General features: G+C 38.8%; 1 protein-coding gene across 2 annotated transcripts in view; it reads right to left on the bottom strand.

Annotated features, from left to right (window-relative positions):
- ca10a (carbonic anhydrase Xa) overlaps nucleotides 1-26,161 on the bottom strand; it is a 280,335-nt gene that overhangs the window by 148,604 nt on the left and 105,570 nt on the right. For both annotated transcript variants that reach the window (XM_032574688.1, XM_032574689.1), the window contains exon 3: nucleotides 23,246-23,388. In XM_032574688.1, the coding sequence (XP_032430579.1) occupies nucleotides 23,246-23,388 (143 nt within the window). The remainder of the gene's footprint in view (nucleotides 1-23,245; nucleotides 23,389-26,161) is intronic.

Genomic DNA, 26,161 nt, shown 5'->3' with positions numbered 1-26,161 from the left:
TTTTTGTGTTTGCATAAGTTGACTCCAGGTCATTTTGAACCTCTGACAATCATATCCCCACCATAGCTGTTTTGTCCCTAATCCCTTTCATTTTACACATAAAACAACGTAATGTACTTAAATGCTGTTTCTTACCACTTTGACAGACTTTCATGTTTAATTATGTTCAGTTTTATAGCTTTTGGAATTTGTACATTCATTTCCATGACCAGAATCAAAAAATGTTGGGGGGGGCAAAGAAAAAAAAAACAAAAAAACACAAGCACAAGGCACTCAAGAACACAGCTGAAAATTGCAGTGATGCCCTTTCACCATATAGTGTCAAACCAAGGCAAAAGTGGTGATAAGTACTGTATCCAGTGATTGCATTTTGTGGGAAATATAGATTTTACCATTATTAAATCTGAATTTTTCAAAGGCTTTTTATCTAATTAAGTTCTAGAGTTCCGTCATCATGGCTACTTTCAGTGGACTGAAAGACAGATGATAAAACTGATGAAGCTTGACCTATGATATTCTGAACTGCAGCTTTCCATATGCATTACCCACCATACATTATGCTTTCTTCAGTTCAATTTAATAATCCGTTTTCACTCTAATATACGCTTCCTAGGAGGTTGTGGCTTCTCCTATAAACAAAATAAATATTTTGTATTCCTTCAGAAGATATTGTGCTTCTGATCAAAGAAACAGTAGTACGTGCACACACCACCTCAATGTGGTCCTAACAGCTTTAACAAGCTTTTATATATTTATTTAAAAATTTAAAAAAGTGATAAACATCATATGAGTGGAAAAAAAAACCAACACATTTTCAAATCCAAGACATACAGAATGCTGATAAACAACATGTGGAGCCTATTTTATCCCCCAATTTAACAAGTAGAGTAATGGTCAATGGGCTGAATCTGTATAGCACTACTCAAACAAGCACCTTGGGGTTTAATGGATTCTTCAAGGCCATACCAGTATGGTGGGGGAGAAAGCAAGACTCAATCCCACCTCCTTTTGATTGCAAGAGAACAACTCTACTAACTGAACTGCAGACGAAAGTCTAACTTAAAACATCTTCTGGTTGTATAGCTGAGCTGGAAGAAACGGGTTCAGATTGCCTTTTATGCTCAAAAAAGGCAATCTGAACCTGCTATAGAAAGAAAAAAAATCCAAGAAAATCAACAATTGTCTAACGTCTTATGTCTACTAGGTCAGAAACGACATTAACCTTTCCGCGATCTTAAGAGACTGGGTCAACTGGACCCTGCAAGCTTTTCACCCTGTGGGGTTGCACTGAGTCTGCTTGCACTTTTAAACGTTATTTTTTTGTGTTGTTTCGGGAACTGACGCTCTGACTGGACATCTCTCCCACTGTCCAATCATGACAAAGCTGAACTCCTGAGTATCGCACCAAAATCACAGGAGGGTTTACACTGACCACTGACTGTATATTACAAGTAAAAAAAGCCCAAAATAGACTCTGCTATGCGATGTACCTATGGGTTGTTCTGACATAAATGCCCTTTAAGGTTGTATAAATAGAAGGAGTTATCTGAGAGCTAAACACAGAAGGTGATGCCAGGATAAAAAAGCACTTGTGGGTGGTTTGAGTGTAGGCCAAGAAAGGACAAGAGATGATGATCGACAGGACTGTAGCTCCTAGACCAGTCCACTCACCCGTCATTAACAGTGGGATCACATTCAACCCGAGGCTCCTCGCTCTTTCTCCGACCCCGTCCTTCACCTCCTGAGCCTTGAAATGGAGAGCTGGTGGGCTAGCAGTTTTCCACACACACAAAAGCTTTGGAACATCCGCACGGACACGCAATGAAGCAGGAGCATTAAATTCAGCCATGGAAGACCTTGGTAGACGGAGAGAGGGCAGCCCTTCCAGAAAAGCAAGATCCTTGACTATTGATTCGAAGCCTGCTTTAGGGTGCTGTTATATTAATGTAAAGTTTATCCATAGAGCTTTGAATTGTACCGTGCAATGATTGGGTTTCTTTGTTCTGCACAATTTTCTCATGTCAGATTAGAATGATGTAAAAATGTCCAAAGAGAACTTGTCGGATTTGGAGAGGATTTTTAAAAATTATGTAATCCTCTTACATATGCTTTTCTTGTCAGCATCTTAAGATTTATTTACCTCCCCAAATTAGCAACTGCCTTTTTTTCAAAGATGTCTATTCTAACATTAATTCTAACGGTTGCAAAGGCTTAAAAAGAAGCATACGCAATACACCTCAGTGAAGAATCTAGGCTGTTAACTTTTAAAAATCAAATCCTCAAAGAGAAAAAGAAACAACTTTAAACTGCTCATGACTACATAGACTAAACAGTAATATTTAAAAAGTCCATCTGTATTTTCCGCTGCTTCCTTTTGATACCATAAAATCCATAATACAAAATTATCAGTAAGGATAAGGTGTTAATGTCAAGTTTTGCCAACAGATGTCAGTTCAGTGAATTCAATTTGACAAAAATAAATAAATAAAATAAAATAGATTGTGCCAAGTGTCAGGACACAAAATCAGTAGCTGCAGACATTAACTTTTACACTCATCACCAAGGAAATGTCAAAATGGCTGCTGAAGATACACATGCGCTCTTTTCATTCAGCAGGGTGGAAAATACTCATCAGGATAGACAGTAAAAGTAAAGAGCAAGTTGTGTATATATGGAAAGAAAAAAAGAAAAATCATAATTTTCATGGTTTAGAATATTTATTGCAGTCCAATAAATCATCCTAAAAACACTGCCAGGCCATTTATAAGTTCCACTAGAGTACATAAATAGCGAAGATAAAAGGCGAATGTTTTGCTTTTTCTTTGTTTTGTTCTTTTGTATTGGGAGAAATTAATCAGTCTATATTGCCTTTCATTTTGCAGATGGTTAAAAAAACAGACAACCTTATAATTACTTTTTGTTTGTACCATCTTTTTACAGGGGAGACATTTCAGATTCAGGTTAAACTTTTTGCAAGATGGATTATGTTTGACATTCTGAAAGAGACAAACAAATCATTTACCTTCACTCATCAAAAGAATTTTTTTTTTTTTTTTTAAATACGTTTTTCTGTTTTATCTGTACCACACCCTGGTTGGAGTATAAACCAACCCATAGTAAAAGTTCTCCTTAATATCTTTATACCTACAGCCGTTCAGCTTTTTTTTTTAAAGGCCATTGGAATATATGATGCCATAGGAAAATATGGTATCCCGTAGCAACAGTTTCGACAAATGGATCACCAGCTATGGCATGCTGTCATCATTTCTTCTTGACAGATATTTGCATGCTGTGTAAGCATAACAGACATTAGAATAATTGCAACTGTGACTTGAAAATCTCTTGAATGTCAGTCTATGCTATGCAAATGCTCTATAAACATAATTTGTCATTTTAAAATAAATAAGAAAAGATGATAACACCACAGCAGAAGTGATGTAAAACAACATTATACGGAAGAACAGTGAATTCCACATCTCTGATCCCATTATGGACACACTATTCAAAGCTTGGGTGAATTAACTGGAATACAAATACATTAGAGAGATGATGGGACTTATATTCAAGAAAACCCATTTCTTCTTCTCACACTTAGACCCACATAACGCTTTTTTTTTCCTGAAATAGTGAGATAGTAAACGGTGTGACTGCAGTTAGATTCAAAGCGAAGTCTGAAAACTCTTTTTTTCACAATGAATTTCTTTGTAAAAACCAAATGAAAATTCTTCAAGTGCCCATGCCCATATCAGATTCACTGACTGTCACCTTCAAAGGCTTTTAAATGTTCCAGAAATATTATATGACCAGTGGGAACCTTAAAGCGCTCACAGGCACCAGGAAGTGAGCAGGAGATGGGAGAGAGGTTAGACCCAGATGAAAGCAACCGAATGATAATCGAGCACACGGCAGAGCCAAAGATGATTAATACCATTCTCCGCTCCCATTTGCTCTTCATTAACTCACTGTCTGCCATTAGGGCCTGTGCTCAAATGAAAGGGGAGGAAAGAAGAGTTCAGGATGGGCATCATTAGAATGAACAAAGATGGAGTGAGAGCACAGGAGGAGGCGGAATAGAGGGAGGCTATAAGGTAGAGTGCTGATTAGCGCGACAGTTAACTACATCTTCATCAAGTCAAGTATTGCTCTCCTGCCCTGGAAAAAAAAAAAAAAGGATGCGAAGCGACAAAAAGGAGCACAAATTCAGCACTACAGTCTATCTGCGGCAAAAGTCAATCAGAGCTTCCGCTGGATTTTCAAGCCAGACCTCGCACTTCTGAGTAAATATTAGAGCTGGCATGTTGTTAGAGACTGAGCCAACTGTCAAAAATCCCAGCTGCAGAGTAAGGTCTCCAACTTTTTACATAGTTAGTTACTCCCGGAGCTGAGCATGCCTTGAGGGAGCAGGGAAAGTCAGATGGCTTGGAGGGGAAGGGAGAGAAATGGAGAGATACCACCTGAATGGATTTGCGTTTCGACATGCACAGCACATAGCTTTTTAGCAAAAACATTGGCAGAGATAAAAGAACGAAACATTATGAATCCCTCTTCAGCTCGTGGATAAAGGCTGACAAAGACGGACATGTACAATTGGATTTAGAGAGGTGCTCCAGTGTATTTCAATCTGTGGCAGTGATAACCTTTTAAAAATAGGAAAACGTTGATCTCATGGAGAGGAAGACAAAAAAAAAAAGACAAAAAAAGGGACGCGTGTGCCAAGACGGCGCAGGAAGTCGTGAGTGATAGAAAACCATGGGAAGCATACCGAGACAGGGCAATTACTCCGAAAAGTTAAAAGGTTAAAAATCAGGTGATGGAGGTGGTTAGAATCAAATGCAAAGAAAAAACAACCCTCATTCTGCCTCAGTTATACAATGAAAATAACATTTTATACTGAACTCCTTGAGATCTACCAGATTCTGAGGATAATTAGGGTAGAAAATATGCAGCAGTTGGAACAAGTTCGATAAGAGCCGTATCTTTCCCCAGGCCCGAGTCTGTGCCGATATCTTAGATTATAAATGGAAATGTCATTATTTTTAGCTGTACAGCAGCGTTCATATTTAATACCCTCCTGACTCTGTGTCAGTCCCTTAAGTGCATCTCTACAGCTCTGATAGTGTTGCCCAATGCATCATTATGTCATCAGTGTGGCTAAGTGCAACTCTATAAGACAGGATGGGTGTGGATGGATACCGAGTAGGAGGCAGATGACTTTGTTTAAGGTCACTTTGCACAGTGGGATGCTAAAAAATCTTCATCTTTTGTGACTGTTCATCAGCCGTGAATGCAATCTTCCTAAATAGCAAATGCTGAGGAAGTATTTTTGCAACAGAGTGAATGTATGGGATTTCAGCTGTTACTGACTAAAATCTACAATGTGTTCCTATATTTGTTAAAAATTTTTTATAAATAAATAAAAATGCCCAAAAGCTTCATATATTTTTACCCCCCCGAGAATCCCACTATAATACCACAGGAATATATAAGAGAATGAAACTGGTTCTTAAGATTTGAGCTAGTTCACTTCTTTAAGTTGTACTTCAGTTTTAAAAAGTAAGCTTCAGCAAGTTTTGAATCCCCTTTACACGAAAAGCTACAGATACAGTTCCAGAGGGATAAGCTTTCTACAAACATGTAGTACTATAGCACTTCCCTTTCCCCAAACTGTTTCTGCTGAATGTTGGAAGACAAAATATAAGCTTTTCCAGTTCTGAAAAATACGAACTGAAATGATTTAGGTAATTCTGTATTTTAAAAAGCTTTTTGGAATCCGTCAGTGGAAAAAGACACACTATGTTTTGGTCCATTAGTTTCAGTCTCCTGGATCTCTCCTTAATACTATGTGATAAGATGTTAAAAACGGACAACCCGCAGTCAATGTCAATGTCTTTTGGTGAATACTGTTAACACTACGGTGCACAAGAGAACCCCAACTGTTTAGATCAAAGCATTTATAGTGAGGGTTGTGGTTGTTTGGTGCTGTCCAAGAAAGTTACTGTGCTGCTGCATGCCATTTTGCTGCCATTTTAACTTTAACCATGATGATAACCACTACACATGGTAAATTAGAAATGAGAAATTCTAGAGAAAACAATATTGTTATGATGGCAGTCATTACACAACATTTTTCAAAAAAAATGCTTCACATTTTAAGGTCTCACATATAATCCAGTATTTGTTTCAATTTAAAGGCCCCACAATAAGTCTCTCGTATGCCTACAATTAAAAACAACGTAAACGATCTCAGAAACAGTATAATAAATGTATTAATTTCAGAGAAAAACCTAAATTTAACAGGTGTGTCTTCATTGTACACGTTAGATCTTTGTTTAGTGTGTACGTCCTAAAAAAAGTCTAATCTATTTTGATTAACGTTCCTCTCACATTTTATGTTGATTTTACTACAAACACAACCATTACCATATGTGTAATGGGTTGTATGATTCCAACATTGTTCTGAAAACTGAAAGAATCTTCTTCCCTATATTTCATCATCCAAGTAGATTTTTGATAGATTAGGCAATGGGCAGATTTATTAAATGTTACCATATTTTATTGTAGTCTGTTTTACTACAACCTCGTATTTCTCTCCTGATCAAATCTGAGTAGTTCTCTGCTCTTAAAACCAGATTTTAGACTTTCATATGAAAAAAAACGTACTTTTCAGCCAGTGGTAGCTCTTGAGATTCATTCACCTGAGGAACTCCGTTAAAAGTGTGCTGTCAGAGTAAATAATATTAGTTTAAAACGGCTGTTCATGTCTTTTCATTGAACTGTCACTCACTGCCTACGTTGTGTTCTGGCACAGCTTCCAGTGTTTCCAGGTTTCCATTCAGAGATGTGTACTTTTGACACAGGAGGATTTATTTAGTTGATCACTTGAAAAAAAATAAATCGTCTCCGTTATGAATGCACCAGAGCCGCTTGGCGCCTCAGAGGTATATCTTCAGCAAATGCCATCCGAGAGGCTCAAAAGGAATTAGAACATTTTTGACGTGACATCATTTTATTGTTACCTAAACAAAACATGCAATTAATTCTCAGCGCATTCTTGGCGAAGACAGACCTGCGCATCCCAGCTGGCTTCCCATAAGAGTGTTGTGTTACTGACGACGGCATCTACAAAATGCTAAACGGGATCGGCAAACTGCGAAACATTAAATCCGTCGTAGTAAATGTCCGAATGCAAAACACATGATTCATTTGTTGCTCATTTCCTGCTACGAGAAAGGAGGCGGCAGGGGTCGGAGGTTCAACCAGGAGGCGGCACCGCCTTAAGGTAGCAGAGACTTCTCCCTTTTGTGCCATCTTTAGCTCTTCATCCTGAACATAATGGACACTAATCCATCTGGGAACAGGGGACTAAGTGCAGGCTTACATCAGTTTTATAATGCCACCTATTTTACAAATACCCAGAAAAAGATTCAAACACAGAAAAACAACAAAAAAAAACAGGTGCCTCTGGGAAAAATGTCTTCTGAAAGAGCAGGCCCATAAAACAGGACTATCATTACTATACTCATCATGAGGCTCTTGAGACCTTTGTTTAATGACTGAGGAGTGTATGGGATTATGGGGCAACAAAATAAGGGGGGTGGGGGGAAGCAAAGGGTGTGTGAGGGGTGGAGAGAGGTGATGGAGCAGTACATCATCTCGAGGGGCTCTGAGCCGGCTGTCAGCTACTCTGATGGATGAGAAATAAGCTGTGAGAAACATGTAGATTTCTCTAGGCAGCTATGCACTGGGGACACAAAGGCTGCACAGTGCTGTTTGTCTGGACAGAGCTTACAAAATCCTGTTGGTATGATCTGCAACATTTAGGTGAAACAAGCCATGTCAGCAAGGAGCATCTGGAGCTGTGAACGTTTTTTGAGAAGGCAAACCTATTTTGCAGGTTCTATGCAAAAAAAAAGAAGCATTTTTCCCTTTTACGTATTTCATACAGTTTTTAAAATTCGTGGTACACATAGAGGTTTAAAAAGATAATCCAACTGCTTTTTATCAATAAAAATAATCATATTCAATTGGCAAAACTATTTAAATGTCATTTATTAAGAGTAAAAAGCTACCCCAAATAACCTGGTCCTACTCTAAGTCATGCCCGTTGTCCTTGTCAAATCCTCAGCCATGCTGTTGTAGCTCAGTTTTACTTACCACATCCAGTCGCGATTACTGCTTGATTGATTGATTTTATTTAAGTGGCATGCACCTCTAGTGCCTAGGCTGCTTTTGTTTATAAGACACCCCAAAACTAAAGCAAAATGGCCGCCTACAGATCACATGCTCCACAAAAATATCTTCACATCTTAAACTCAACTGGGATATCACACTCGTTTTCTCTCCCACGACTTACAGGCAAAAGCAACACATGCAAAATGTTCATATCATTAATCCAACTTTAAATGTTATCAGATTATCAAAACATCTGACTTCATTTATACATTTAAGTAAAGAAAAGTTTAAATCAGAACACAGAGGATAGTAAACAACTTTGACCACATTAAGCTCACAAAATACAAACATACTCTCCCCCCGTTCTGATCAGGGCTCGAAGTTTCCACTGCTTTCAGAATAGATTTCATTTTATATTGAGTTTAACACAATACTTTGTTAAAATGAATGTAATTTCTCAGTTTTGTTTTCCAACAAATGTCCTGTTTCATTGTTTGTCATAAAACAGTGTTTTAAAGGAGATATATTATGTATTTTACAGGAATTAAGAGCCGTTTTATAGCACAATCAAGTAACTATATTAACTTCAGTTGTTGTAAAAATGCTGTACATGTCAAACATAACTTAAAAAATTTGACTTTAATTTGGAAATTGGCTTTAGAAGGCAGAGCTCCCTGTACTGGTTGACTTCTACAATCAGTACATCACTTGTACAGAGCCTGTCTGACCACATGAAGCAAGCTAGAACACCTAAAAAATAAAAACTCCATAAAATCTCCTCCATTTAAAGTAGTTATAGACCTTAAAGGCCTAATGAACTTTAAGTGAGCTTTAAGTGAGGTTCTGTGCAGTAATTATTGATAGCAGTTAATTTGCCTTATGCCTGCTGATCTATAAAGATGTCACATCACAGTGAGCTTGTTTGAAAGTAAAAAAAAAAAAGACCTCAAAGTAGTTGAAGACAAACAAGTCTTTAGCAGTACAGAAACAGCAAACTAAAAATGTATGCATTTGTGAGATACAACAGAATATTTGCAGATATATATATATATATGCTGTATATACCTATATATATTTTCTTGGCCATTCCTTTGAAAATATTTTAGCTTTTTAACCAGTCTTTTTGCTCCTTCTTGGAACCAGAATCACCACGACAGTGTTTATCATTCTATCTTGATGGACTATAAAGTTACAGAATTGTCAGTAAAATGAAGCAGAAAATGAGTGTGCAACAAACTTGACAATCTGTTAACTCTGCAAAGGTTCACAAAATGTTAAATATCAAACATTTTGCAATCAAAGTCAGCAGAGAACAGAAGCAGCTTGAACGACTGATTAGCTTGTTTCTTCTAGGGAAAAATCACTCAGCTTGAAAAGAGGGGAAAACACAAGAACTGGAATAGTCTTCAAAAGGACTATTGTTTACTATGAGACTGAACAACCTGCCAATAATGAATTATACAAATGATTATTACAGCAGGACAATAATCTTGTGCAATGGTCTAATCAAAGTTTAGAATAAAGGTGGTGTGGCATAACCTCAAAAAAGCATTGAAACTCCCAATGTGAATGAAAACAATTCTGCCAAAAAAGAAAAGGCCAAATACCCAGATTTCTTGTTTTGTATTTAATCATGTTATTTTCATCTTTTATTAAAATTTGTTTGATGATTTGAAACATTGCGACAAAAGAGCAAAATCAGAAGAAATCTAAGGAACCAAAAGTATTTTCACTAAATTTTACAGTAAAGGTATTTAATCACTTAGGCTTTCCTAACGCTCTTTTGTATATAACACATTTGATATCCCTGGAGAGATTCATGTTACACGCTAAAATGTTTGACAAAAAAAAAAAAAAAAAAAGGTGATTTGATTTTTATAGAGCAGAAAACAACTTAAAGATTTTCATAAATATTTTAGACAGCAATATAATGTAGCTTTTATAGCTTTGGAGTCACTCAATTCAATGGGTTTGGTTTCCTACATGGTCAATATTTAGTAACACCATCCGGAGCATGAATCCACCAGGGACTCACTCTTCCGGCAAAACAGCATCTATTCTGTAGAAACTGTGGGAATTGCAGCTTTGCAGCTCTTTCTCTTGGGGAAATCAGTAAAAGGTTCAAAAGGGTAGCCCGCGGGGTCAAAAAGAAAGCCCTTTTACATTTGCTCTTTGTGGTTTAGTTTGCAGGTTAAAGTCAATGACAGGATGTAACCCTAACAACTCTTTATTGGATCTGTGTCAGGGGCTCGGAGAGAGGAGTTGTAGGAGACTGGCCTACTCTAGTAGAGTAGGCCAGAGGTTTATAGTTTGGCTCTGGCCCAAAACAAACTTATCCTACAAACAAAGAACTTGGGCACAACCTAGTCATGTGACCAATCCATCACATGGTAAACGTAAAATGACACAAAACCATGCACTTAACGCTACCTTGATGATTTTGGACCCAAATAGTTTACAATTTGCTTGTAAAACTCCAGGTTGGATGCCAGGTGGGTAACTTTCTTCTATGACACTGTTTTGCTACTACATCATGTAGTCTATTAAATATACCTTGTAGTGTACTTTCCTAATATTGAACACAACCCGAATAATTATGAATAGTCATAAAATGGACAAAAACTACCCAAAGGACTAGTTGTTCATTTTGGACAAGTAGTCCAAAATGGACAGTTGCCAAGACAATCCTTTGGCAACTGTCCTTTGGATAGTTGACACAATTAGTGAACAACTATCCAAATGACTAGTTGTCCACAGTGGCCTATAGGCAATAGATTAAATTTGTTTGGTTCATTTTGGGGGGTAGGGTCACTTTGGAGGCACTTCTTTCCTAAAAATACCATCTTATCTCACGGTCTCAGAGTCTAGTTGGAAAGCCTTAGGATCTTTATCACATTCTGTAAGTCTTAATTAAGCACTTTTTTAAAAAAATGGCATACACCAGCTGTGTTACCAGGGGAAGGATGCTTCAACTGTAGACACTAGTTGTCATGTTTTGGTTAATGAAAATCAAAGTAGCATAAAGAAGCAGAAGAACAGCATAGAGTACCGGTATAACCAGTGGAGGACCCTGTACTTGTCAGATGAACAGGATAAAATGTCACGGCATAAATCACTCAGCATGATAAGGCATGATTCACTCAGTTTTTTACTTTTGCATCTACAAACTCATGCGGACATTGTTCATCCCATCTAAGCAGTGCATCAGATCTCCTAAATAAAATTCAAGGTTCACTTACTCAAGCATCTGCTTCTTATTTTGTCTAGGGACAGTCGGAGTGATAGGTTTGTCAGTCTTCCACTCTGTGTCATTTTCTCAGAAGTCTAGTAACCCCGTTAGGTTAAATAATCTGTCTTCATCAGCAACAAAGATACACAGAGAGTCCTGGCAGGCGGCAGATTGACTCCATCAATTATCATAACCTGACTTGGTTAGATTACAGGCACGACACAGGAAGAATTTGGATGAGTCAGTAAGACAGTGAGGGTTGTTTAAGAAAGTCTTTAGAGATAACTGATACAATGTAGGGGTTTTGTTTTTGTTAAAAATACTAAAAAAATAATTTCAATTCCCTGTTAAGTCAGTCTGTTACATTATGAAGTTGCTTCTGCAGTCAATAAAGCAAAGAAAACAGATCAATGATGCTTTTAAGTCAGAAAATCATTTTTCAGACATCGCAGACATTTTGTTCAGACTATTAGGTTGGATACAGTCACACATAGAATATAGAAAGATCCTAAGAGAAATATGTCTAATCAAGTTAAAGGTACAGTTGTATGGTTCTTCAAAATGAAAAGCTTTCATCCACTACTTGCACAGAAGCTGCAGTTGAATCTTATCAAACCAAGGCAGGGATTTCCTAACCAGTAGTGCTGGCACATCCTTTCCTTAACCACTTCCAAAGTATGAGTACCAAAAGACTATTGGATGTCTTCTGTATCTCTCTGTGTAAGGTACACCAAGTCCAAGTAAAATCTCTTTACCTGGTTAGAGGAAAATGCAGAACTTCTCATATATGCCCTGGCATGTTGGAACTGAAAATGGATTGAGGAGAATTTGAAAATATTTCTTAAATCAGACAAGTAGTCTACTACAGCTGGAAGTTAAAGGTTAATATGAAGACAGAAATCCCATTTTAAATATCTTTGACTGTTTTCCTTACCTTTAATCATCCTAACATATGCAAACCTCACAGGGTGGACTCTGCTTGCTTTTCATCTTTTATGCTCACCGGCACATTAGGATATTAAAACTAAAGGGCAACTTTTGCATATCTTAGACATAGCCCGTCTATTGGGAACAAGAAAATAACTGCAGAGTGAATTATGGTGATATTGTTTTGTGAAACACATGCAAAAGAAATCATTTCTACCATAAAATAACAATTGAAGACAGAAATTGTAGGGTGCAGATCTACACAAGTGACTTTAAAAGGAAAATTGAGTTAACACTATACTTGGTTTTCAATTTTGCAATTGCATTCAAGTTTTTCATTTATAAGTCATCTTCCATTTTTCCCCAATAAATCCTGGAGGGAAACCAATCCCTTTTCAGTCCAACACTTTTCAGCTCCTAATGTGAAATCCCTTTGGCATTTCCAGGTCAAACTGAATATATGGTCAATTTGACGAGTGTGCTCCAGAATTATGCCTGGAAAACTTTCACTGAGAATTTTCTTTACATATATACAAATATAGCATTAATATACTGGAATCATCCACCTGTTTAATTTTGATACAGAGGAAAATTTAGTCGAGTTGGTGCTCTCCCTGGATGATAGACTAATTTCTATGCCATGTAGAAGCAACTTCTTTGTGCCATATAGAAACTGTTCCTTTTGAACGCTTTCACCCTGGATCTTATTATTTTAGTCAGGATTTTATATTTAAAAAATAATATTTTTCAATGATGATGTTTTTGTGATTGTTTGGAGCAAAAATCAAAACTGAAGTATAAACTTGATTAATTTCCTTTTCTAAGTAAATGCAGGAAACCATTATGTGTCTTAATAGCAGCTGCAAGAATTTTTGGGACATAATCTCCTTTCTTAAGAAACAGTCAGATTACAATAAAGATAATAAACACCCCTCGGTTTGTGTTTTACCAATAAAAGTTAGAGATGAAAGCTTACAGGAAGTTAACAAGATAAATCTTAATCATGCTTTTTAGTAAAAATCCATTCTTCCAGATTTTCTGCTTCCAATCTGCTAAAGTTTCGCGCATAACAAAGACGAAGCTCAGTGTAACCCACCTTCTCCTGCCTGCATATTTATGCTGGAGGATTACGGGATAACAGTGGAGTATGACCAACTGCTACTGCTCTTTGAGTCATCTTGGCACATCCTGTTGTGCACATTTAGCACCTTGTATGTGCTCGCTATCTCTCTCTGCCACTATAATACCCCGACAGCACAAGCACAGAGAGCAGGCTCCTCTAATCCGGCACCGGTAACCAGGCTGAGCAAATAGGAACAAATGGAAAGGCCATAAAAAGCCAACCGCGGGAGCGGAAAACACTAGACACAAAAAAGAAAAATACATGGGAAGTCGAGTTAGATATCAAGTCCAAGATTATACTGAGTAATAGAAATAATTCCCATGGAGTATACCAGATGAGATCAAAGAGGATCAAATTGATAATTCGATGCCAATGCAAATGTTCCTCCATGTTCAGCATAATTTTACTTTATATAGGTTTAGCTCTTCATAGCGTTCCATAAAGGGTCAAAAGAGAGCAATTCACAAGCAGAGAAAAGGTCAAATCTATGACTGGCAAACTAGTAAACAACAAAAACTATACAATATTGGTCACTAATTGGGTGAATGCAGTAAGCATTTTTTAAATTAAAACATTTTACATTGTTTTTTGTTGTTAGTGGGTTTTATAGCCGGAAAAGGGTAGAGTGCCTTCTCCAGGTCAGGGGGGGTGTCCTGCCCCAAGTGGAGGAGTTTAAGTATCTCGGGATCTTGTTCACGAATGGGGGAAGAAGGGAGCGGGAGGTCGACAGGCGGATTGGTGCAGCGTCTGCCGTTAAGCGGGCGTTGTACCGGTCCGTCGTGGTGAAGAAAGAGCTGAGCCAAAAAGCGAAGCTCTCGATTTACCGGTCGATCTACGTTCCCACCCTCATCTATGGTCATGAGCTTTGGGTCATGACCGAAAGAACGAGATCGCGGATACAAGCGGCCGAAATGGGTTTCCTCCGTAGGGTGGCTGGGCTCTCCCTTAGAGATAGGGTGAGAAGCTCAGTCATCCGGGAGGGACTTAGAGTAGAGCCGCTGCTCCTTCACATCGAGAGGAGCCAGTTGAGGTGGCTCGGGCATCTGGTCAGGATGCCTCCTGGACGCCTCCCTGGTGAGGTGTTCCGGGCACGTCCCACCGGGAGGAGGCCCTGGGGAAGACCCAGGACACGCTGGAGGGACTATGTCTCTCGGCTGGCCTGGGAACGCCTCGGGATTCCCCCGGAAGAGCTAGAAGAAGTGGCCGGGGAGAGGGAAGTCTGGGCCTCCCTCCTGAAGCTGCTACCCCCGCGACCCGACCTCGGATAAGCGGAAGAAGATGGATGAAGATGGGTTTTATAGCAATGTATCGTTTCATGTGATCTGGTGGTGTGGTTTGTACTCCATTCATTGTGATGCCAACAAGTACTGGAGAGATCACGGCCACATGTGGCACAAGGTTTCACTCACCCTCCCCCACCTATTGCTATGCAGTGCACTGTTTCTTTTTTTTTGCAGTGTCATAACACTTCAGTCTCTAATAATTCAAAGCCTTTACATGCTTTCATTTTACACAATAGTTTTTAATATATTGTAATACTTACATTTCTTAAGTCATTGATTGATTTATTCATTTATCTTAGAGAAAAATCATGGTGACATTCATCAGTTATGGGATTCACAGGCTTTACGGAGTAACAAAATTACAACCTACCATAAAGCAAAAAAAATATAGATCTATTCACCGACATTTCGCCTCCCCCAAAAATCTGTGAAGGAATGTTGCTCATAAAGCTGATCTACTAGCCTCAAGTTGTGTTTACATATTGATGCGTAATGTTCTTGTTCCATTATCCACTATTCTGTACTCTCTGGCTGTTACTTTACAGACAAAATCAAATATCTGATAACCAATGAAAAGACCTCATAATAAAAAGGCCCCAAATTGGACCATTGTCCAATTTGGAAATTGGACAATGGTCCAATTTAGGGTTTACTTTAACCCTCTCCAAAGATTACTCTATTCTGCTGAATGCTTATTTGTTTTTGTTTTTTTCATCAAATCTGTATTTTTGTACATGTGTGGAGGTGTGCTATGTGTCCGGAAAAAGATGTTGGATTTACTTTTTGTCACAACAACAGCCTATTCCCTGACCTGCTTCATACACCCCTCCCCTGGCCTCCAGCCTCTCTGCTAATTGAGATTCAGATGGATGGCTGCTCTGCATGTTGGCTCAAACAGCACCACTCCACATACACCTCGCTGTGAAATGAGAGACACGTGAAGCATCCCTAAGCTTGCAATGGCCCATGTGTCAGAAGAAATTGCAATACGTGAGCGCTGGCCACCATTAGGTGATGCCACATCTTCCTGTACAGTGGCCCGCTCTCCCTTCTGTAACGCTGCATCACGTTCACAGATTAAGTGCAACTATCCTTGTGTCCCCGTAATTTAAATATTAATTTGCATAGCTGAATATTTGGCTTATTGTAATTCACGCTCCGGATTTTTTGTGCTGACGTAGGCTTTTGTTTGCAGACTAATCAGGCCTTTCCTTTGACTCTTCCATGTACATGAGTTAACATTTGTACCTGACAAGAAGGAAAATGTAACCTTGTCATATCTCTTAAGTTCATGTTGGAAATGTGAAATTTGAGAGAAGTAAGAAAAACACAGTTGAGCTGAAAATGAAACATATTCCACTTGATGGACATGTATAGTTAAAACGAGACAAATCAGCTACTAAAAACATTACCTGGGAAGTATTAAATGAAGCTGAAATAATAATTAAAAAACAAAAAAACTTTATGCTGATGATGGTTGATAGTTGGTCAGCCAAAAGAACTAATGAGATGAGATCATAAAACTGGATTTATTTAATAATTTCCTAGCAGGTTTGATCGCTGCTTTGTGCCGCTGAGACCAAACAGAATTGCTGTATACACTTCACAAGAGTGACCACTGGACAATTTATTGGCTTACATGAGCAGCTTTTGTATTCAGTGTTGTTCCAACTATCAACATTGAAATTTGAGGGGGGTTTTATTTTTACATCTATGCTGGTCTTTTTATAATAACCCTACATCATAAGATATGTTAGGCAGCTAAAATCAATTACAGATCCTGAAATTTGATAAGCATCTTCCCAAAAGCTTTTTAAGATTTCACTTCCTGTTTTCCCCCACACATTTTGTGTCTGCCTCTCACCATGGAGTAACCATGGAGTTCCACCAAGTTGTGTACTCGCACTATTTCTTTTTTGTATGATTTTCACATGATTCAGCTGCAGCAGGGAAATCACTATGCAAATCACATTTAGCTATCCTCAAGCAAAATGAGATCAACTAGTTAAAGACTAAAAGTTCTTCTAAAAATCCAACTAGGAAGAAGTAGCTTATGGACCATTTGTTATAATTACAATCTAAAAAATTAGTTCACTAACATGGTACAACAATTTGGTGTTAACTGGTACAAGCAAAATGAATGAAATATGCTCCATCCTTTTCTGTTTTTCCTCATTATAGTTCTCACCGATTTTAACTTCTTTCTGCACTACAACAGAAAATCAGGAAGTATTCAGCCTGCTAATATATTCAGCGACTCACGCAGGCAAAGAGGAAAAAATAAAACAGTTTGAATGAGATGAAGCACAGGTGTTGGGATCTGTGCAAACCGGAAAACAAATTATTTTAGCTCAGCTGTGGGTGGTATAACCTGGGGAGATGCTCTTTGACATTCAAGCTTATCTCCACGCCAAAGTGTTGCAGGACTGATTTTTATCTCTGAACTGCCAACACTACCTATGGGGGTGCTGTCCGTATCTTCCATCCCTTTCAACTTTGACAAGTATTTTGACAGTTTTTTTGTTGTTGTTTTTTAACAGGAGGACAATTTGAGAAGCCGCAGGGACAGTCATATTTATATTGCTTCACAGGCAGGGCTGACGAAGCAGGGCTGACAGAGCATGATGAAGAGAAAGCAAAAACATCATTTGTCACATCCGTGTCATATAGCAAGATGGAAAACAAAAGAAATCAGGTACAGTAATACCCAGTCTAAAAATCTTTGAGAACATTTGCATTAATGGAACAGAATTTTAAAAAAGTCTCCAAAAGAAAAGCGGTAAAGTTGTGTAGTTATTCCAGGTTGACTTGCACAAGCCACCGAAGAGTCTTATAATGGGCCTTGTTGCCACAAAGGATAATAAATGAGTTATGAGTGAAAATTTGTTTATAGTGTCTCATGTTTTTCCAGAAGAGCTTCTGGGGTGGGGCTGGGGGAGATTATGGTAAATTAAGTCAATTCACATACTGCTGAGTGAAATGCAACGTTCCATGTTGCATTCACTGTATCAAATACAAAAAAAGGCTTCATTACTGCACACTTCTACTTTATTATTGTAAAGAATCTTAAAAAGGCTCTTGAAATCAAAGGTTTTTTGAGGTTATGGACAGTTGCAAGGTTCTACGTGTCTTATCTAGAGTAGTTTTCCACTCTCAGCTTGGACAAATAGAACAAAGTTATGAGTGCTACACTGGGGCTAGTTAAACAGGGCCTAGAAAAACTCTGGAGAACTGATCTACACAAGGAGGAGGTAATTAAGCCATTTCATTCCAGTGTTTTGTACTTGTGGCACATCTAAAAACTGCAGGACAGCGGCCCTTGAGAACTGGAGTTTGACACCTGTGGTTTACTCTGATAAAACTCTCTTTTAGTAGATGGTAAATTGCGAGAATAACTTGCTAGATATTGAAAGTTCCAGTTGTTATGGATACAAATATATTTTCTCACAGGACATTTAAAGAACTTTGTGCAATTAAAATAACCAATAAGATATCCACCAAAAGATTTGAAACTAAGGCCTTAAAGGGTTAAATAATTTCCCCCTTCTTCAAAAATAATGCTCATATTTCACTTTTTGGTAAAATTTAAAATTTAACCAAATTTTACATGATCAGTCTTGTTTTCACATGGATGTGTGAACCTCATGCAGTGAATCAAATACTTCAATGAATTTATGACACTTACACTTCCCGAAAAATGCTTATTTTATACATTGCGTCGCCAAAACTGGTGTAAAGTTTTATTCTTTCCATCCATCCAAACCATGAACAGCACAAGATATTCATGCGCTCTGCTGTTCATGTTTGGCTGAAAAGATAAGATTACAGGACATGCAGCAGCCAAGCACGTTTCAGAAATCACTCCGGAAGTATTGAAACAACAAGGAACAAACCTGACAACAATCTCTGACCTCAGTCTCACTGTATCAAACATGCCATCAAACTCAGGATATTAGCGTCATGAACAGACGGAGCTCCAGCAACCAATTAGCCGGTTTCTGGTGACCTTGACAAGTAGCGAAAACACAAGAGCGCGCCGTTGTCTCGGTTTAACACTGCAGCTGTTTTTTTTTCCTTTTAAAGAGCCCGCTGTTTGCTGTTAAACTTGACAGTACCTGTAATCATTCAGACTCACGGCTGACGATAGTGCAGGGAGGCATCGGATCAAACTGTCTGCTTGCGAGATACACTCATCTGGCTGATCAAGGCAGCAGAACAATGTGTTAAACAAGACAGGCATAGGGAAAGTAAATGCACAGAGAGTAGAAAGGCATGACTCTGCCTGACTGAACATGGAGTTGTGCCAGTTAAGGGTGGATCAGACTCCTTTCTGTGCTATAGACAAACCTGGAGATTGTCCCTCTGTAAGGAGAATCTTTGCATTTGGAGGGAACAGGGCAAAACCTTGATCTGGTTTCACTGGAACTAAGATTTAATGGAATCACTCCACAGTTCAAAAGGACCAAACTTGTCTTTCCCACCAATGAGGCTTCAGAGTGATTAAATTCATTAAAATCTCTTCAAGTAATTGCAGCTCATCTATGGCAGAGTAAATATTCAATTAATAGTGCCTTTTTAATAACTGTGATTCCTTCAATCCGTCGCACAGAGTCTCGCGTATCTCCATGTCGTTAATTAAAATTTCTCTTTGGAGGTCAATTTAATTCCCTTTAACTGTTCATTAGCCATAATACGGAGCAGCGCAAAAATCCATTAAGAGCAGTGTTCATCTTCCCTGAGCCGTGTTCATGATTGTGTTGCGTATTGGCGGATGATGGGAGGGGGTGGTGGGGGAGGGTTAATCTTTCCCTCGGCTTCTTCCCTGGAGCAAAAAAAGTGGGCTTGAGCCCTCCCTGTGTCGAAGTGGCGAGCTGAGCCACCGCGAACCTGAGCGGAAGCTCTTTACTGGTCTCCGCAGCGTGTTTGGCCAAGGCTGACTGGCTGCCAAACAGCCAGAGACAGAGCCGAGATGAATCAGCACTGACAAGGTGAAGCCGGCTTCGTGTTCACCGGCTGACAGCTCAGGTGCTCAGAGAGATGGAGACACAACAGATTACATTTAGGCCACTGCAGGGAATGGAGGTGGGGGGGAGATAAAGGAAAATAGAAAGGACGACACGGTCCAAAACTGGCATTCTAAAACGAAGGAAACGTTTCCTGCAGATATGTTGTGATATTAGGCCTTTATCTGTATGTGTGGGCGTTACAGTAAGCTGTTGTTCTTGAAGGCCACAGGACAACAGTAAATAATAAGGTTTCAAATTATTTGTGGTGAAATTGTAATTCAGTTGACATGCCTCCTCCATAAAAGAGATACCTAATAACCCATCATGTGCAAGAAGCTTATTACAACCCACATTAATATTTTACAGATGACCTTCAGCTGTCGTTTCAAATGTCCCTTGAAGTGATTTGAAACATAAATCTGGTGACGGTGACCAATAAAGAGCAATATTTTTCTAACAGGGCATCACATCTGTGTCAGAGATGCATTGTGACATGGGCCAGATTAACTGTTGAGAACGGAGCGGTAAACGTGTTTGTACTAAACTGCAATGGTACAGACAGTCTGGTGAATTCGCTCAGATACAGAGTGCATCTGTATCTGTCACAGGCAATCACCACATTCATTCTGTGTCATGACCGATGACAATATCTAAAGCACTCCACACCAAAGTCATGCAAGGATGCCTAGCAGTAACGACACAGAAACAGGGGCTGCACAATTTTAGAAATTAATGCTATGGTGACATCATTTGTGACATATTTGTATTTTCTTCTTTCCTCTCTTTTTCATCTGTGCCTCCTGTGCTCTGTGACCTGACAGGCCATTCGCATCCAGTTTGAGAATCTGTTCAGCTGTGTAAAGAAAGATTAGTGTGAAATATGCCAGTGGCTAACTGGCTAATATTGGAATATATTAGCCAAGAATTATCGCACTCCAAACAGTCTTTAGCGATAATAATGTTGCGCATTGAGAAACTGTATAATGATGATGCATTACACAGCCTTAAAGAGAACTACTGACCTGGGATTTATGTGGACTGCTACACTAGTAGAGCTAAGCTAAGACCAACCCAGACTAACGTTGTTGCAGAAATTGGTGAAAGTTAATTAGGACATTCAAATTATTCCTGGTGGTGTGGCTGTAGTCCTGATTGTGGGAACAAAGTCAGGTAATGTACGTCAAAGTACACTGGTTTGTGTTGTTGTCCAATCATGTGTAGTAAGTTACATTTTTTTCAAGTAAGTGGTTTCCTGTTTAGCTAAATTCATTCATGAACATCTTTCAAAGTTTTGGTACTTGTTGCAATGTTTACAACTGCACATGCGATCGGGTGAATTCCTGTAGAGTAAGAAGGTTCACCAATTTAGATGAATAAATGTGTACAATGCTAAAATCATAAGCATGCTTTAAAGCCTCTCTACTAAAAAAAATATTTCTCATGTTTTATTTATTAAAATGTTAACCTACAAAAAAACAAAATCACAATAACATTTTTTCTTTTATTGCTTTTATTTTAAGCAATTAAAGAAGACAGAAGACTGATTAGACGTGCTTTAATCTTGGCCTGACTCTTTTTGTGTCGCCTCCAAGCGAACCGGGCTGGGTCCCTGAACCCGTGGTTCTGAACCTCCCGCTGCTCAGCTTACATATGGGAACATTTGATGCATCCAGCTTTAAAGGTCCACTCTCCAGGGAAATTGCCTCAAGGGCAATCTTGCAGATGAGGTGAATTGTCTCATTGAATCAAATTATGCTTTTTTTTTTCATTCCATTTCAGCTCCGAGATCACAAAAATCCATAGATTTATTTATATTTACTCTATCACGTCACCATATACACATTTAAACAAAGGGACCCTTTGTTTAAATGTCATGATGCTAGTCAGGAAGTTGCACACATACAGTACAGACCAAAAGTTTGGACACACAGTTGTGTCCAAACTTTTGGTCTGTACTGTATGTAACACAAAGCACTGTCTCAGTGAGACAACCAACCATAGAATCAACAAATGTGTTCAATAAGCTCCTAAAAGTTAGTTTCGGCCCTAAAAATTAAAGAATAAGTGTGTTAAAAATGAGTTCTGCTGTGTTCTGCATTCTTTCCAGAAAATAGGGACAAATAATTGAAATGTTTCAGTTCATAGAACATATTGTTATGCATCGTCCTCATAGCATCACCAAAGTAGTTCTGAGGCTGCATGGTGGCCTTTTCGAAGACCGAAGAGAAGAGAAGCAGAGGGAACTGTAAGGTGTTACACCTTTCTGTATGTGTGCATCACAGTTTCCATTACAAAATGGAAAGGGCAGTGGAATAATCAGTTACAAACCAAAGCCAACGCAAGAGACCAAAGTGTGGAGTAAATAATTTAAACTATTTCATTTTTCATTTTAACTACTTTTTGTGTTTGTGTTTTTGACTAGCAGTCAACATGAACTTTAGAAATGTCACTCCACTGCTGCTGTGTCTCTGCAGACAATAATACTCATTCTAATGGCTCCAAGATGTTCCTCCCTGCTGACATCCTTAACAAATCATCAAATTATCTAATTTGATGAGGACACTTTAAAGGTGATCACGTTGAGATGTAAATATTAAATTAGCCTCCTCTCTCAACCGTGTCCTAATGCAGTCAGAAAATCAGAAAATTGTCACTCTAAACACACATGTCCGCTGCTCTCCCAGAACTGTAAAGGAGGAAATAGTTTCATTTTTTGGATTATGTAAATGAGAAACTCTTTGTTTACTATTCTAATTGGCACTTTTTGCTCAAATTAATTTTAAAAACCAAACAATTTTCATTGAGACCACTCAAACAGCAGCCCAAGGATTCTCCAAGTGTCTATTCGGAGATCTGCTAAGCGAAGCGAACTTACAGCTGCAATGTGCCACGGGTGGCTATCTGCAATGTGTGCTATGCATTCCATTGTTGCTCAGGGCCAAGCTTGTGCTGGAATACAAACATAACCCACTCGAAGCATTAATCTCAGCATGCAAGTGTGCACTTTTGAAGGCAGCCCATCTGTGGAGGCTCCCCAATTAGCTGCTGTCATATGGCCCACGATGGAACAGATTTCTGTCTTTGGAGTGTCACTATACAGGAGGAAATAATGCGCACTATTCTCAACTAATCTGCTGTTAGGCTGCAGGATTTTATCTGCAAAGCCCTCAGGATCAACTTTAAGCTTTTCTTCAACCGGAGCACGACTACTGTCTGCTCTTAAATAGGTGAATTGTGTTGCACTTTATCTCAGAAGGGAGTGCTGTTTACACAAATAGCTCAGATTTTCTGCCGGCACAAACAGAAGTCGAGATCATCAATCAGGGCCTCGCAACTGATCCAACTACAATAGCTTGCAAAACGGCAACCGACACCAATGGCTTGAGAACGGCGGAGCGCCGCGTCCGAGAGGACAAACAACAGCAGAGCAACCGGCTGCAGAAGGCAAACGCATTCATCAAACGGACAGCGGAGATAACGGCCGGCTTTGCGTCCACGCGTTTACCTTGCGTCCGCCTGTGTTCAGCTTTATGGGGGTGAGGAAGGGGTCGAAGATCATGTGGCTGGTTTCTATGTTGACTGGCGACTGCCTCTTCCCGACAGAGCACAGGTTCCAGGCCGAGTTTACCAATCCCCAGAAGGAGGGCACTGCAACACAAACAGATTTACAAAAATGTGACTGCTTGAGTGAATGAGAGACAAATTCATACTTGCAACAGTTGACCAAAACAGGACCTGAATCCTTGGATAATATTTTTAACAATACCACATTTGCTGGCACACCCGGACATTCTGATCAGTACCGTAGTCTTTAAAAGCTCAATGTGTGCATCGTTGTAAAGTATTTAACCAGTTTTCCTTTTGTACTTTAGCTCATCAATACAACAAAAAAATTAGACATTGTTTAGCAGTTGTGGAATAACTTACTAAAGAGGAAAAAAAGCCATCCAGCCTAACACCTGTTCTGTGAAAAATACATTATCCACTAACATCCTAACTGTTGGTTCCACCGTTAACAGGAAAAACCTCCATTGCGCCTATACAGTAATCTTTTACATCTATATGGCCCATAATTTTGGCCTGCTATTGCTTTAATTTAATGTGAGCATTTCCCAGCATGAGCTCCCCGTTAAAAGTTATGCCACGCCATCTCTTTTTTTTTAGTAGGCCAATAAAAAAAAACACATTATTTTCTTCCTGAGCTTTTCAGTAGTGGATTTGTTGGTGGCCTTTCAATCATTTCTAAAATTTTAGTTGCAAAACCAGGCCAGATTGTCAGTATAATTTTTTATTTTTTATTTTCCTGAATTGTTAGGTGTACAATAGATGTAACAACCAATTCATTATTTTCATCTTCATTATAATTCTTCATTAATTTTGGTCAGGTAGCCTCACAGAGATACACCCAGTGACACAGTATCATAAAACAGAAGTCAAGTGATTAAAATCCTTGGCACATAATCCACAGCTTCACACCTAGTGTTCAATAAAATCTTTTTATTGTTTTTCACAAACAGAGACAAGATCTACTGACCAGAACCTATAAAGGACAGACTAAATTAACTGTTAGCTCTAGCAGACTAGACAGACTCTTTTGACCCTTTATGTTCATCCTCACCTTACAAGTTTTTTTTTTTTCAAATGTGCTACTTGCTTTCATCCATACTCTTGTTTAAGTCGTTTTTTCAATGCTAGTTGTCTCTGACTTTCAATAAAAACCGAGAGTTTTAGAAAGGGCATTTTAACCACAATGAGACAGAGATAAGATGGCATTTCTTAACTAGCTTTGCCTTTATTTAGAAAGTAGCATGGAGTGTTTTAATTTAAGCCTACTTCATGTTTTTCAGACAGGTTTGAACCCAACTGATGTCATTCTGGCAGGATGCAGGCTTAGACAGGGCTTTTGAAACTCATTTCAGCTTTCCACACAAAAAAAATGTGATTGATCACTGCTGACTTGATAATTAACAAGGCGGGGGTGGAGCAATGCATGTTTCACAAGAATGCAGTTTGGTTAGGATAATCTTATTTAATCTTACAAAATCTCATTTGAAAGCTAGATTTTGCATTAACTAATATCTTATTTATCTTTGTTTGTGAGAATGAAGCATAAACAGGATTCTGTAGGAAGTCAATAATTTCAGCCCACACTGTGTGCTATTGCGATTTAAAAGCAAAAGAAAAAGTGCTGTAGTAATCTATCTATCTCTCCATCCACTTGTCAGTGCAGTGTGACAGAGGACTGCTGTCTATTTTTAATAATCACTAGGTGAACTTTATTAACATCTGTACAAAAAACTGCTGTCACCCATATGGTTCTAGAAATAAAGTATATTTTTAGGTCAAGCACTAAAAATGAAATGTCAGATTTGTCATGGTGACCCAATATTGGGAGTTGAAGATATGTGAGCCCCCTATAGCGCCTACTCGTGTCTTGTCATCCTCTGTGCTCCAATGTTGCATAATATAGCATCCTAGTCAACTATTATTAACCTGCTAAACTTCGCTCAATTAACAGCTTGGCTGTTAATTGAGTCGCGTGTGTCTACAAGGCGTCCTCCATGTTCGTTGAGTTCTCGTTTTATTGTCCGACTGTGAGACGCTCCGTTAGTGTAAAGTCAGTAAAACAGGCTGGTTTTGTAAGTGAATGCCAGCCTTGGTGAAGTGACAGACAGGCTGTAATTCCCTTATGTAAGACTTGGCCACCAGGACGAAGGATTCCATAGTTTTTCAGGGAGAAAGAATCAGATCCACATCAAAATGAACTACTGCAAAACACAGATTTCAGCTGCAGCTTCTACTGCGGCCCCTCAAGTGTATTCCCCCCCACCTTTAGAAAGACATAATAAGACTGAGATGACTCACTGGAATGCAAATTCCTCTGAGAGTTCCAACAAAAGAAGAGATAATTTCAAAATATGCAAATACACAATGAATCAGAGGCAATCTGACACAGCGCAGCGTGAATTTAGAACTAAAGGCTCACGAAGTCAACAAGTCCTCCAGATTCTGGGCCACGGTGTTTGTTTGCCGCGCTCGTCGGCAAGCTCTGCAGAGAAAAACACCAACTCCCTGTTCAGATAAAAGCATGGAGTCAAGAGAAGTGAAGTGCCGGCATATTCATTTCTCCCTCTGCGAACACGCTGTAAGCTAGGGGCGGATGCACATTTAATGGAGTTTTCTCCAAACACTAAACACTGGCAAAGACCAAAAACAGGTGTTTGTCAAATACATACGTAATGAGTTCCTGTGATGCAAAAATTATAGCGCTATAAATAATTTCAACCTTTTGTAAAACACCTTTTAATATATAACATGGATCCTGTTTTATACAAGAGAAAAACAAGCAAATCTGTCAGAGGGGAGGAAACTATAAATGCTGGTTGCATAAATGTGCATGGGCCTAAAATAATTATTTTAG

Source organism: Xiphophorus hellerii, chromosome 10 (genome assembly GCF_003331165.1).
Source record: "Xiphophorus hellerii strain 12219 chromosome 10, Xiphophorus_hellerii-4.1, whole genome shotgun sequence".
In the NCBI taxonomy this organism is placed as follows: domain Eukaryota; kingdom Metazoa; phylum Chordata; class Actinopteri; order Cyprinodontiformes; family Poeciliidae; genus Xiphophorus; species Xiphophorus hellerii.
This window is presented reverse-complemented; position numbering and strand designations above follow the sequence as displayed.